Source organism: Heterocephalus glaber, unplaced genomic scaffold (genome assembly GCF_053883595.1).
Source record: "Heterocephalus glaber isolate CG9 unplaced genomic scaffold, H.glaber_assembly_v1.0 deba00001479, whole genome shotgun sequence".
Lineage (NCBI taxonomy): Eukaryota > Metazoa > Chordata > Mammalia > Rodentia > Bathyergidae > Heterocephalus > Heterocephalus glaber.
In genome coordinates, this window is record NW_028258316.1 from 11,225,382 (window position 1) to 11,237,423 (window position 12,042).

At 40.3% G+C, this 12,042-nt stretch overlaps 1 protein-coding gene across 15 annotated transcripts in view; it reads left to right on the forward strand.

Annotated features, from left to right (window-relative positions):
- Dennd1a (DENN domain containing 1A) overlaps positions 1-12,042 on the forward strand; it is a 518,837-nt gene that overhangs the window by 279,084 nt on the left and 227,711 nt on the right. For all 15 annotated transcript variants that reach the window (XM_087182787.1, XM_087182786.1, XM_013073588.3 and 12 more), the window contains one exon: positions 1,085-1,185. In XM_087182787.1, the coding sequence (XP_087038913.1) occupies positions 1,085-1,185 (101 nt within the window). The remainder of the gene's footprint in view (positions 1-1,084; positions 1,186-12,042) is intronic.

Genomic DNA, 12,042 nt, shown 5'->3' on the forward strand with positions numbered 1-12,042 from the left:
ACAAAAGCCTGGTATTCTTTTCAAATTGTCAATGCTTGTTTATAAATTGATGTTTAAATACTAATGCTCATTTTAAAAGTGAACTGAGACTATAACATAGATCATTTACCTAAGAAATGTGGTCAAGAAGCATGACAAAAGGTGTTCAACCTCAATCTTGATTAGATCAATAAAAATAAAAGTAAGATCAATAAAAGTTTAAAAGTACTGATGTAACTACGGTACACAATGCTGAGCAGAGGCAGTGAGATCAGCATCATAGCATGTGGCTGGGGAGTGTAAATTGCCTCTATCTGCTTATTTATATTAACATATTTATGATATTTATATTACTGTATTTGCTAAGTGCCTTAAAATATTCATGAACTTTGTCCCTAAATTCTACATCTAGAAACTACTTACAAAAATTTTGATCTGATGCAATTATATAACTTAGTGATAGAAGAGTAGTGAAATATAGTATTAGAAATATTTATAGATGTGGGAAAATGGCATCAAATAATGTTAATTTTTATTTGTTTTTGGGTTTTTTTTGGTATCGGGGATCGAACTTGGGACCTTGCGCTTGTGAGGCAGGCGGCGGAACCACTGAGCTAAATCCCCAGCCCCTAATGTTAATTTTTAAAAGAATACTGTATAGTGTTCCTAATTTTATTAGGAAAAGAAACATAAGTGCTTATGAGTGTGATATATTAAAATGGTAAATTAGTGTAGATTCCCATTTTCCTGTATCTCTCCATTTTCTGAATGTACTGTTCTGCTCTAAACATGCATTAGCTGTTTTTCCTTTCTTTTCCAATACTGGGGTTGGAACCAAGGGCTTCACACATGGTAGATAAGCTCTGCCACTGAGTATACCCCCAGTCCTGCATTGCCTTTTATAATCAGGAAAAAAATAAACATTTTGAAAATTCTTACAAAATTTGCTTTACGATGATCAGATTAATTTAGAATTACTTCTTCAGATCTTTCATCCTATAATTTTAAGTATGTTGATGTGCACATATTTCATTTTATTGCTGCAAGCCAGTGACAGTACTTCATCACTTGATTTTTCTGAATTTCTGCTTTGCTTCTGTTGCAGTTGACTGCCTGCATCCACGGCTCAGCCGCGATGCTCTACCCCATGTACTGGCAGCATGTGTACATCCCCGTGCTGCCCCCACATCTGCTGGACTACTGCTGGTAAGGCTGCGGTGCACCCTGCCCTCCACTTTCCCGCTTCCAGGAATGGGCTGGGAATGATAGGTCTGTAACTTGTTAATGCCACAGAGGACTCTAAATTAAAATAGTCTAAATGACTCAGATTTGAGACCACCTGATTATATAGCTCTTTTCTTTCCAAACAGCTTTCCTATATCTCATGACATTCTAAAGAGTTCAAGAAAATAGGTAATCCTTTTTCCATTTCTCAGCTTGGAGAAACCAAAGCACCAAGAAGTTGTGTGCTTTTTCCCCTAAGACAAATTGGAAACTGGTGACAGGAACAGTTGAGATCCCCAAGGTCTTCAAGTTTCAGCCATGCCCTGGCAGGTCCTATCAGACTTGCTCTCAGCTGCCATTTGGGAGCAAAAGCCAGACTTCAAAATCCTCTGAAGTTTTTTGATGAGAATGTCACTGTTGAGTGAAACATGTTTTAGTGGGAGCAAAGAAGCTGTGGAGTTGACCTGGGCAAGTCACTTGGCCTAAGGCTCTGTTTTGTCATCTACAAGAGGAAGTTGTTCAATACATAATTATATAAAGGTAAAATGAGATAACAGATGAAGACACCCAGTATGTAGAAAAACTGGCTCACAGAAGGTGCGTAATGTTTCTGCTGAAGCATCACCGTTCTTACTGTCTTCAGTAGATGACTGCAGAAGTCCGTGTGGCCGATTTGGATCCATTTTTCTTATGAGTCATTTCTCTAGTGTAATGTGATAAAAAGACATTGTTTTCAAACAGCTCTTATAAGCAGATGTTGATAAAGGAACACAATTCATGTGTAAGGAAAGGCATTCACTGCTTGCCAAAAATCAGGAGCTTCTGGAGAAAAGGACTCTGTCACTTAAAAACAAATGGTTCAGGACATGCAACATTAGTTCAGAATGATTGAGTCCAGACCAATCATCATTTTTGCTGTTTTGCAACCCTCTCACTGTAAAGGTTCACCCACATAGTCAAATTATCCTGGGAGCTTAAAGGTATTCTACCATCCCCCTTATTTTGTTTTGTTTTGGTAAATGTTTGCAGCACATAATGACCACACTCTTCCTGGGGAGTTGGTACATGTACATAACACATGTTAATTTGTTTTTTATACCCTTCCCTTCCCTTCCCTTCTTTCCCCTGAAAGTGCTTGGCTCACCCTCCTCCCAAGGAACCACGTGTGTAACAGAGATGTAGCTCATGGCCAGCAGATAAAAAATTAGGGCCCTCCCTTGAGCATAGCAGCAGTGAACTGGCTCATTTCTCTATCATATTTCTTATTAAGGTTGGTCTTCTTATCCACCGCTTTCTTCTATTTATGAGAGAAGGGGCAGTATGTTTCCTATCGTGTGGAGAATATAATCCTAGCTCTTGTTTTGTTTTAGCAGTACTGATGATTGAACCCAAGGCCTTCACTCTGAGCTACATCTCCAGTCCTCATTTTATGTTTTATTTTGAGACATGGTCTTGCAAAGTCATGAAGTTCCCAGGCTGGGACTGAACTTTTGATCCTGGTGCTTCAGTCTCCCAAAGTTTTCGAATTACAGATGTAAGCCACCACACCTGGATTATCTTGGCTTATTTAAAATTTCATCTTGATTCATCAAGTGGCTGGGCTACACATTTTGTTCACTATGTCTCTTTATATCTTGGTTTATTGTGGAAGTTATTTTCAGTTAATGCTTTCTAGGTACTGTTGGTCTGGGTTTTATTTTTCTTCCCTTCTGGAGCAGGTAAAAGGAATTTTAGTTTTTGCAGATAGAAAAGGATGAGGATATAAATCCCTCATAATAAATTCACTTTGTCCACCATTAGATGTTTGAATTTCCTCCTTAGGGGATGTTTTTAAAATTCAAGGTCCCAGGGCCGGGGATTTAGCTCAGTGGTTCTGCCGCCTGCTTTGCAAGCACAGGGTCCTGAGTTCAATCCCTGGTACTAAAAAATAAAATAAAATAAAATTCAAGGTCCCTCTGGAGCCCCACTCCATCCACATTCTCTGTCTTCTGCCCTCCACTGGGGACTCCGTGGAGTACTGAACTCTCTTCAGTGGTAGCTGCTCCTTCTGCTCCCAGGTCAAAGTGAAGATCATCAGAATCTTGTCCCCCAGCCACGGCATGGTACAAGTTTCACTCTGTCCTTTGACTTCCAGCACAGTGCCTAGGAACCTTCTTGACCACCCACCCTATCAGTGTCATCGCCTTGTCTCCCAGTCTCCATTACTTGTTTGTCTAGATCTCCTGTCCATCTTTCGGTGCTGTCCTCAGTGACTTCAAAAGCAACACTGTTGGCCTCCCCTATCCCCACAGAGCTCACACTGGCTGTATTTGTTGCCTGGTCACAGGTTCCTTCTCTCTCTCAGAGAGGTCATGAAATAGTGCAGACAAGGATGGACCAGAGAGGAACTGAGCCCTTGTTTTACTCCATTATTTCCCAGCTCTGTAGCTTAAAGTAGGTAGCTTTTCTGAGTCTTGGCCCTTATCTGTAATTGTTTCAAAACAATTTTACATGCAAAAGCACTTTATAGACTGAAAAGTGCTATCTAAGGTACCCAGCAGGATAACACACTTGGTGTCATTTAACCTTTTGAAACTCCTTGATTCCACGTCTCTGGCTTTGAGTTCTCCCCTCTGATTCTGACTTCTTTCCTCAGCTCCTTCACCTCTTCCCTTTCTTCTCAATACCCTTTGTATCTGTCTTTACCACATCTTTCCGCATCACCTCTTTATTGCTTCCTTTTTGTTCTACCCCTTCCCTTACCCAGTTTGGGTTTTATATTCCTGCTTCCACTGGACCTTTTTCAGTGCAACAGATATTTTCTGATGCCTGCCATGTCTCAGGCATTGTGCTAAATGTGGGCAAAGATGTGAGTAAATCTCCACCAAAAGAGGGTCAGGCAGTCAGGTAAAGAGGAAAGGTACACAAACAGATTGTTTGTGAGATGCGTGAGAGGGGAGCTATTCAGGGTTCCCTACCAAGTCCCTAGAGGCTCTGGCTGCCCTTGCCTTGCCACTGTCCCTGAGCACCTCCACCATCTTTCTATCTGAAGATACTGGCAGATACTGCTAGAGAAAGGCTAGAAGCCATTGTATAGAAGATCCAGTGGAAAGTTGTGCCACCTACCCTCAGCTTGTCCTGCTGCTCTGCAGTTGGCCCCAAGCCCTCACATCACCTGCCATACATCAGGCTCCAGGCTGGGCTTCTCACTGTGCTGGTTATATTGCCACAACTATTTTCTCCCCTTTCCAAAGCTTGTTACTATGCCTTATCTTTCTCTTCCTCCTTCTTTCCTACCATCCATAAGAAAGGAAGAACAGATTTTTCCAAAGCCAGTGACCTCCCCTGGGCTAAGGTTCCCTTGCCTGAGGATTGTTGGGATGCATTGGGACTGCTGATCTCCCTGGTATCATTAAGTTTCCCTACCTTTCCTCCTCCCTCCTCTCCCCACAAATGTACACAGATGACCCATTCCTAAACTAGACCTTTGCTTACTGGTTGTTAGCTCCTTTTCACAGATCAGTAAACCAGGGGCCCAAGAGGTTCAGTAATTTGTCCCAATATAGATACATATTGTTGGATTCCATCCTCATAAGAACAAATAAGAATTATGTCTACACATAACATAAAAATTAGATGAACATATATGTATATAGAGAGATCTGAAAAGAAATACACCAAAATGGTTAATAGTGACATAATGGGGAGGAGAGTTATGATTTGAAAAGCGTTCTTTTGAAAAATTAGTTTTCATTCGAGCCAGTTGTTCTTTCCAGCCACCACCCTTCTCATTTTATTTGCTTAGAGGATGTATTAGCTGTTTTACACTTTGCTGGGAGTTTTGATCCAGATCTTCTTTTCAACTTCATTTTTGTTTTTTTGTTTTTTTTTCTTTTTGGTACCGGGATCAAACTTGGGTCCTTGCGCTTGTGAGGCAGGCAGCGGAACCACTGAGCTAAACCCCCGGCCCCTCAACTTCATTTTTGACTCCAGCAGTCTCGTGAACTGGGTCTCGAGTCTAACCAAGGACAGTGATGTCAGCAGTTCCAACTTCAAAGGAAAGACTTGGCAAGGAAGGCGCTGAGCCCTTGTCTCCTCAAGCTTCCATTCTGGAGAATCAAGTTTCAGACTTATATTGTGCCTGAATGGATTTTGTGATGAGGCTCCATCTTGAAAGTTTCTGTGTTTGTACAAAACCAGTTGCTCTACTAATCACATTTTCATGAAAGAACTTTTTGACATCTGACCAAAGGATGATTATAGGCTGGTGGGAATTGCTGTCTCTTTATTAATTGTAAGATGTAAGAATGATAAAATGATAGACCCCAAGAGAAAGAAAAAAAACCAGATTCTCCAATCAAAGCTTAATTTGATCACCTTTAGCCTACTGCCACTGCTCTGGTCAGAAACTACAAATATCATGAAATTTGAGTCATTGCTAATAACTTTATTCTATTGTGCTTGGTGACTTCCACCACCATTAAGTGTAATCCTTGGCAGTAGGAACCAGCAGGGATAACTAGCATTTTAAGTAAAGTGCTAGGAGCCTGAAACATGTAAATTTGAGGGAGGTTTGTTCCTCTGCAGATGATTTAAATGTTAAGTACATCCCCATGCAGGGGACACACAAAATGGAATCTGAAAACTATTATCTCCTGTAGAAATGAACTCTCAATTTACTCACTGCACAGGAAGGGCGGATTCTAGTTATTTTCACTGCCAGCAGGTGCCCTTTCTATGCATAATAGACTTCACAAGTGTAATTAACACATGAGGACCACTGCTGCCAGTTTTTCTTCAGGTACATGCTGCTATGAGTTTTCAGGACAACAGTGTAGGCCACAAGAGCTTTTCAACTTGCACTTGAAGATGAGGTGTTCATTGACCTCTGGACAAAGACATGTTAAATGGTGCTGAGCGTAGTCACTGCTGTTAGTATCATAGGTCGTGGTCCTTAGACCCAAAGACCCCAGAAGCTGTGTTGCAGCTTTTGGTAGACCAGGGGCCAGTACTGCAAAGCTTCAGTTTGCATGCAGTTAATAAATGGAAAGTATAATACTGAAAACCCTGCAATTATGTGAAAGACTCTAATTGCACATTTACAAATACAACAACCAATTATCTGAGTTAACTTTAATTAGAGCTATAATCACAGATTTTAATTATCTGAATAAATCAGTTTGGTACAAATGCTTGGCCTTAAATATTTCCCAAATTAATTTTTTCATGTCCCTTCACACTTTGGGAGAGGCTGGTAAAAGTGGAAAGTGATTGGGTTTGGATTCAGACACACATGGATTCAAATCTCAATTTTCATCTCTTGTTAGTTGTGTAACTTAAAAATCTGCTTCACCTCTATGATTCTTAATGTCTTTTTCTGTAAAATGATCTAATTTACCTACTTTAAAGAATGGCTACAAGATCAGTGGTATTAGTCATCAAGTGGTATGGAGGGCCACTTAATGATGACTGCTCTTACCATTGTTACTACTAAAACGGGAGATAGATTTTGGTTTCCAGAAGATTTAATTCACATCAAATGTTATTCTTGTTTCTGGTGCTTTGTGAGCTCAAGGAAAATTTTATAATTCATCTCTTTTTTACCCCTCAGATTGTTTTTATTTTGATTTTTTTTTATTTAACTTGAGTTATTGTATGGTTGTTTTCATTTGCAGCTGTGGCATAAGAATGAAAAGAAAAGAAACAAAAGCAGATGGCAGAGAAAACGAAAGGAGTAAGACATTTCCAGCCCTTATGAATATTTAAAAACATGTGCTGCTGGTTCCTTTCTACTTTAGATCTGTACCATTCCCTTGACTTTGAAAGTGAAAGCGAAAACGTTCCGTACCTTAGCTGATGGCATCTCTGACCTTGGCCAGTGTTGGGAAAGGCTTCCATTTCTGGGACAAAGGGATTAAGTTGCTGATGAGCATCAGCAATTCACTTCATAGTAAAAATCACCATCAGCTGGTCACTGTGGGGCAGGGGAACACACTTATAAACATTAACACAAATCTTCAAAAATCAAGTTTTAAAGTAAATGAATAGTTTCCTAGTTAGGAAATAGTTAGGAAATCAAACCTCAGAGACATGTAGTGACTTATCCACTGTCACACGGCTAAGAAATAATGGACCCTGCACATCTGATGGACATCTCATGTTAAAGCTTCCCTTAGTTATATCCTCCAGAGTATCAGAGCATAAGTTATACCCTTGGCCAACATTTTATGAAAAATTCTTCATATAATTTTAACATCTTACTTATTGTAGAAGTATGTTGTCATTGATTATACATTCACTCAACAAATATTTATAGAAAACTTATGGTGTACCAGGTACCATGCTAATTAAATTTTGCTAATAAAAGGTTTTAGTAGCATCCATATGGTATTGCCCATGTAAATACCTTTTTCTCCTTTTCTCCAGAAGTAATCCTAAACAAGGACCACAAATTAGTTCTCAAGTTTTATATTTAGGGTACAGTATTCGTGTTGAAATATTCTGAAAGCAGATCATGACTTGTTCATGTGTTTTCCTAAAGGCCAACCAATTCAAAAGCCAGGTTAGTAGTAACTCCTGATGCTTTTTGTGATCATAGGTGAACCAAAAAGTTAAATAGGATATGTACAGTTAAGATGTAGGTTTTGATTTGAGTTTGTACAATGCATTCTTTCCTGGCATTGTAGAAGCTATTCTTCCTCTCAGCATGAGATTGCTCAGACTCTGTGAGATACAAGTTCTAGGCTGGCTGTACTCCAGGTAGGGCTCTGAACCAACTCTCACCTGCTGCATTATGTATTCCATCTAGAATTTTCAGCCCTACGCTGGAAGTATGCCTCCCACAGAGTGCACAGTCTATGTAGGTGACCAGGCGTCAGCCTGGACACAGTTGTGAAAAGACATCCAGTTAGTCAAAACTGGGTCAATTCCAATCACCATCTTCATCAATACCAGAAAATTTTGCATAGGGAATAAATCAATGCTAAATTAAATGGAATTTTTAATATTCTTGGTAACAAAGACAGAAATCAAATGAAAATGTGACCTAGTAGAAGAAAAAAACCTGGCTTTGACTTGGCTTTCCCATTTACTGCCTTGAGGTCTCTTCTAAGGTAAATAGTAATTACTACTGACACAAATCAGGTTTTCCATGAATAGTAGATACTACCTTTATTTTACTCATGACTATAGACCATCAGTGTATATGTATTTGTGAGTGTGTGTGTGTGTGTGTGTGTGTTCATGTAGATGATCCATCAAAATCTAATTGAAATTCACAACACCCAGGTCATATGGAAGTGGATTAGACGATAAGGTGTAGCTAAATTTTTCTTCTATCTACCCAATCCTGGTGAATTCCAACAGGTTTGCAAAGGCTATATGTCTTTTCCATCTTACACCAAGTACTTTTAATGAGTACCTATTATGTCCCTGGCACCAGGCATAGAAAAGTAGGAAAACAGAACTCAGGCATCCAGTCAAGAGTGGGGAAACAGTGCTATTTTGTTTTCTTTTGGGGGGGAAGTTTGGCTATAAAGCAAAGATCTAAGAGTGTTCCTTTGCTCCAGAGTTGGCCACCATTGTGACAGGAGCTCACCTGGGAGGGATGGGAGGGAATAAGGATCAGGATTTCAGTTTCAGACAAAAGAGAAGACAAGTTGGATTGCTAGTGGGCCTGATGGTCAGGAAGTCCGCAAACACACACACACACACACACACACACACACACACACACGTGTGTGTGTTGGTTAAACAAAGGGAAATTATAGATTGCTAAGTAAATTATTAAAGTTTGGCTGAAGTTTGAACAGAAAGGGTTAGTGGTGGGCAATAGCTCGGGCTTAGAAATCAAAGTTCTGGTTTCAAACATTGGCTGTTGTCCTACTGCATATGTGATTTGGTGAGTCACATAACCTCTCCGAGCCTCAGTTTCCTCATCTGCAAAATCATTGCTAGGAATACAGCTAAAAGTATCATTCTATATGAAGATCCTGACAGCAAGAAAGCAACTAAAAAGTTGTTAGATGAGGATAATGATAATCACTGAGCCCTGTATCGAGATGTACCTTCATTTCTTTCGGTAGCACTCAAAACTGTGTCAGGAGTCTTTGGAGAAAGCTTTGGACAATTTCTGAGTAAACTGTCTTCCAGGTTGAAATAGAAAAGAGAGGAGATTAGGTTCTGGGTCTGCTATAAATTCTATAAGAATTTAAATTCTATAGGAAAATTGTCTTTTTTTAAATTAGATTGTTTTATTGAAATATGATTCACAAACCACAAAATTCACCCTTTTGGAAGTATGTAATTCACTGGCTTTAGTGTATTCCAACTATCTAATAATATATCTAATATGTGAAATATTTAGATATCACTAATGTCATTAATATCACCACTGATTCTTGATCCTTTAGATTTTTAATAGTCTTTATTGTTGTGATGTGTCCTTATCATAAAAAAATGTTTAACCTTTGGAAAGCAAAATCAAAAACAACAAAAAGCAAATGTACCAAAGTGAGTAGTGTACATAAGTGGTTGGCATCAGATTTTTACCCTGGTCCCTGCAGAGGTGCCCCAGAAGGTACAGATACCAGGAGTATAGCAGAACATCTCTCATCCAGCCTTGGCAGCAGCATCCCCCAGTTGTTACCGAGACTTGCAGGGTATCTTATTCCTTTTTCTCTTGCAAAACAGGAATACCTGAGACTGGGAAATTTATAGAGGAAAGATATTTATTTTGATTCACAGTTTGAGAAGTGCAAGAGCAAGGCATTATCTGCTTGGCCTCTGGTGAGGGCCTTGTCCCAGAAGGTGGGAAAGCTGAACAACAAGCCTTTGTGTTCCCAAGAGTGGTCACATAGTGAAAGGGAAAGCCTGAGAGGTAAATGTTGCCTTATAACAACCTGCTCTCTAGGTAATTAATCCAGTCTTTTGAGAGCAAGAACTGACTCCCAAGAGATGGCATTAATTTATTCATGAGAGTTCCACTCTCATGACCCTGACACCTCCCAGTACGCACCACCTCTCAACACTTCCACACAGACGAAGTAAACCTCAGTATGAGCTTTGGTGGGCAAAAGCATCTTCAAGTCAGAGCACACAGAGAAGACAGTGTCCCTTTAACATGGAAATGACCCTTCCAGGTTGGAAGGTGGTGCTGGTTGGCCTACTTCTACAATCTTGGAGGAGCTCTCCTAACTGCAGCCTAACCAACCTAGTAGTTTCCACCTCCTTGCTGCTGTGTCTTCCCTGTCAGTCTTAGCCTCCCAACCCTTTCCTGATGTGATAAGGAATAATAGTTTGCCTCCCTGGCCCCAGTTATTGATATAACTGGCTCTGACTTCTGCTTACCCTTCCAAGCCCAGCCTGGCTCTCCATTTCTAATAACACATCCTGAATGTAATTCCTCACTCTCTGACCTGGAACTTCTGAGGCACACAGTGTAGTGGACTTTACAGCAAAGATATTCTAGGTGTTTCTGGGAACTACAGGTCACAATAAGGCAGGAGCCACAGACCATGTAATATCGAAGCCCCAGAACAGTTCAGCATGGAGCAAGTCACCTCATGGCAGGGCTTTGGAGTAAGTGTTCATCTCTTGGTGTTTGGCACCTAAGGAAATATATGAAGTTCCAACATGGTGCTAGACTTTGAGTCTCTCTCCATAAATGTGGGTCTACTGTTTAAAAAAAATTATGGGTCTGTCATTCCCTTAAACATTGGAAACACTGGAATGCTAGGGTAAAAACATGTTTGGATGTTGCACATCTTGGCAAATGAGGTATTTTAGTCCTAGAAAAAAAATCTTTTTCTGTTAATACTGTTGCATTGATTTTTTTTTTAGCACTTCACTTATTTCTCCATAAACCTCTTTTTTCTCTCTTCTCATATATTTTGTACTTCATTCATTATTGCAATCTATGAGGACTTCATGGGCTGCTGGTGACTCATAACCTGAGACTTCCTTTTTTTGTCACTGGCTCTAGCCATGATGGTTCTCATTGAATTCTCTGTGGCAGCAGAGAGCCCTATCTCCTGACCTTTCCTCTGAGAGTAATTTCTCCTGCTGTGGTGGTCTTAGCCATGGAGCCATTCCTGATGTTTTCTGAGTCTGTCTTCTTCCGGTAGACTGAGAAGGTACAAAAGGGCAGACAACTCCAGGCTTTGATGTTGACCTTTTCAGGTTTTCATCCAGGCGTTCTCTTTGTAACTCCTGTTCATTTCAGTTGAGTCTAGTGGCTTAGAGCTCTAGAAAGCATCTGTGCTCCTCCTGCCCCTGTAAGTTACTCCAGGAAGCTGCAGAGGCAGTCTCTGAAAGGCATCGTCATCTTCTCTCTCCCCCATTTGTTGATCAGCACCAGTGATGTACATATGTTTTGCATTAGGAAACCATCTCCAGTGCCCCAGTGCCAAGGACTAGCTGGCACTGAACCCACCTCTACTACTGGGACACCTATACTTTGGCTGCAGAAACCACAAATGGAAACAAGGCGGTCTCTGCCTCCTCCTCAAATCTAGAATTGTTCCTGGTTTCCTCATCTCTGTGGTTGCTTATGAATGAGTCTCCCTGGGTTGGAAACCAGGAAAGAAATGTTTGTTTAACTCATGATGTTCCTACAAGTTGTGATTTTAAGCTGTACTTTCTGCCTTGTCACTTAACTTCTTTGAGCCATAGCTGCTTCTGTAAGTTATGGAAATCAGCCTTTCAGGGTTCCTGCAAAGATAAAATGCAGTCACCTTAGGCCCTCCGATTGTGTACCCCACAGCACCTTTGAGTCTCCTTGCAGTAGTTTGTACACATATAATAATTCACTTATTTAATCTGTTACTAGCTATAGCCTCTAAATAGGCAGGGATGAGACTT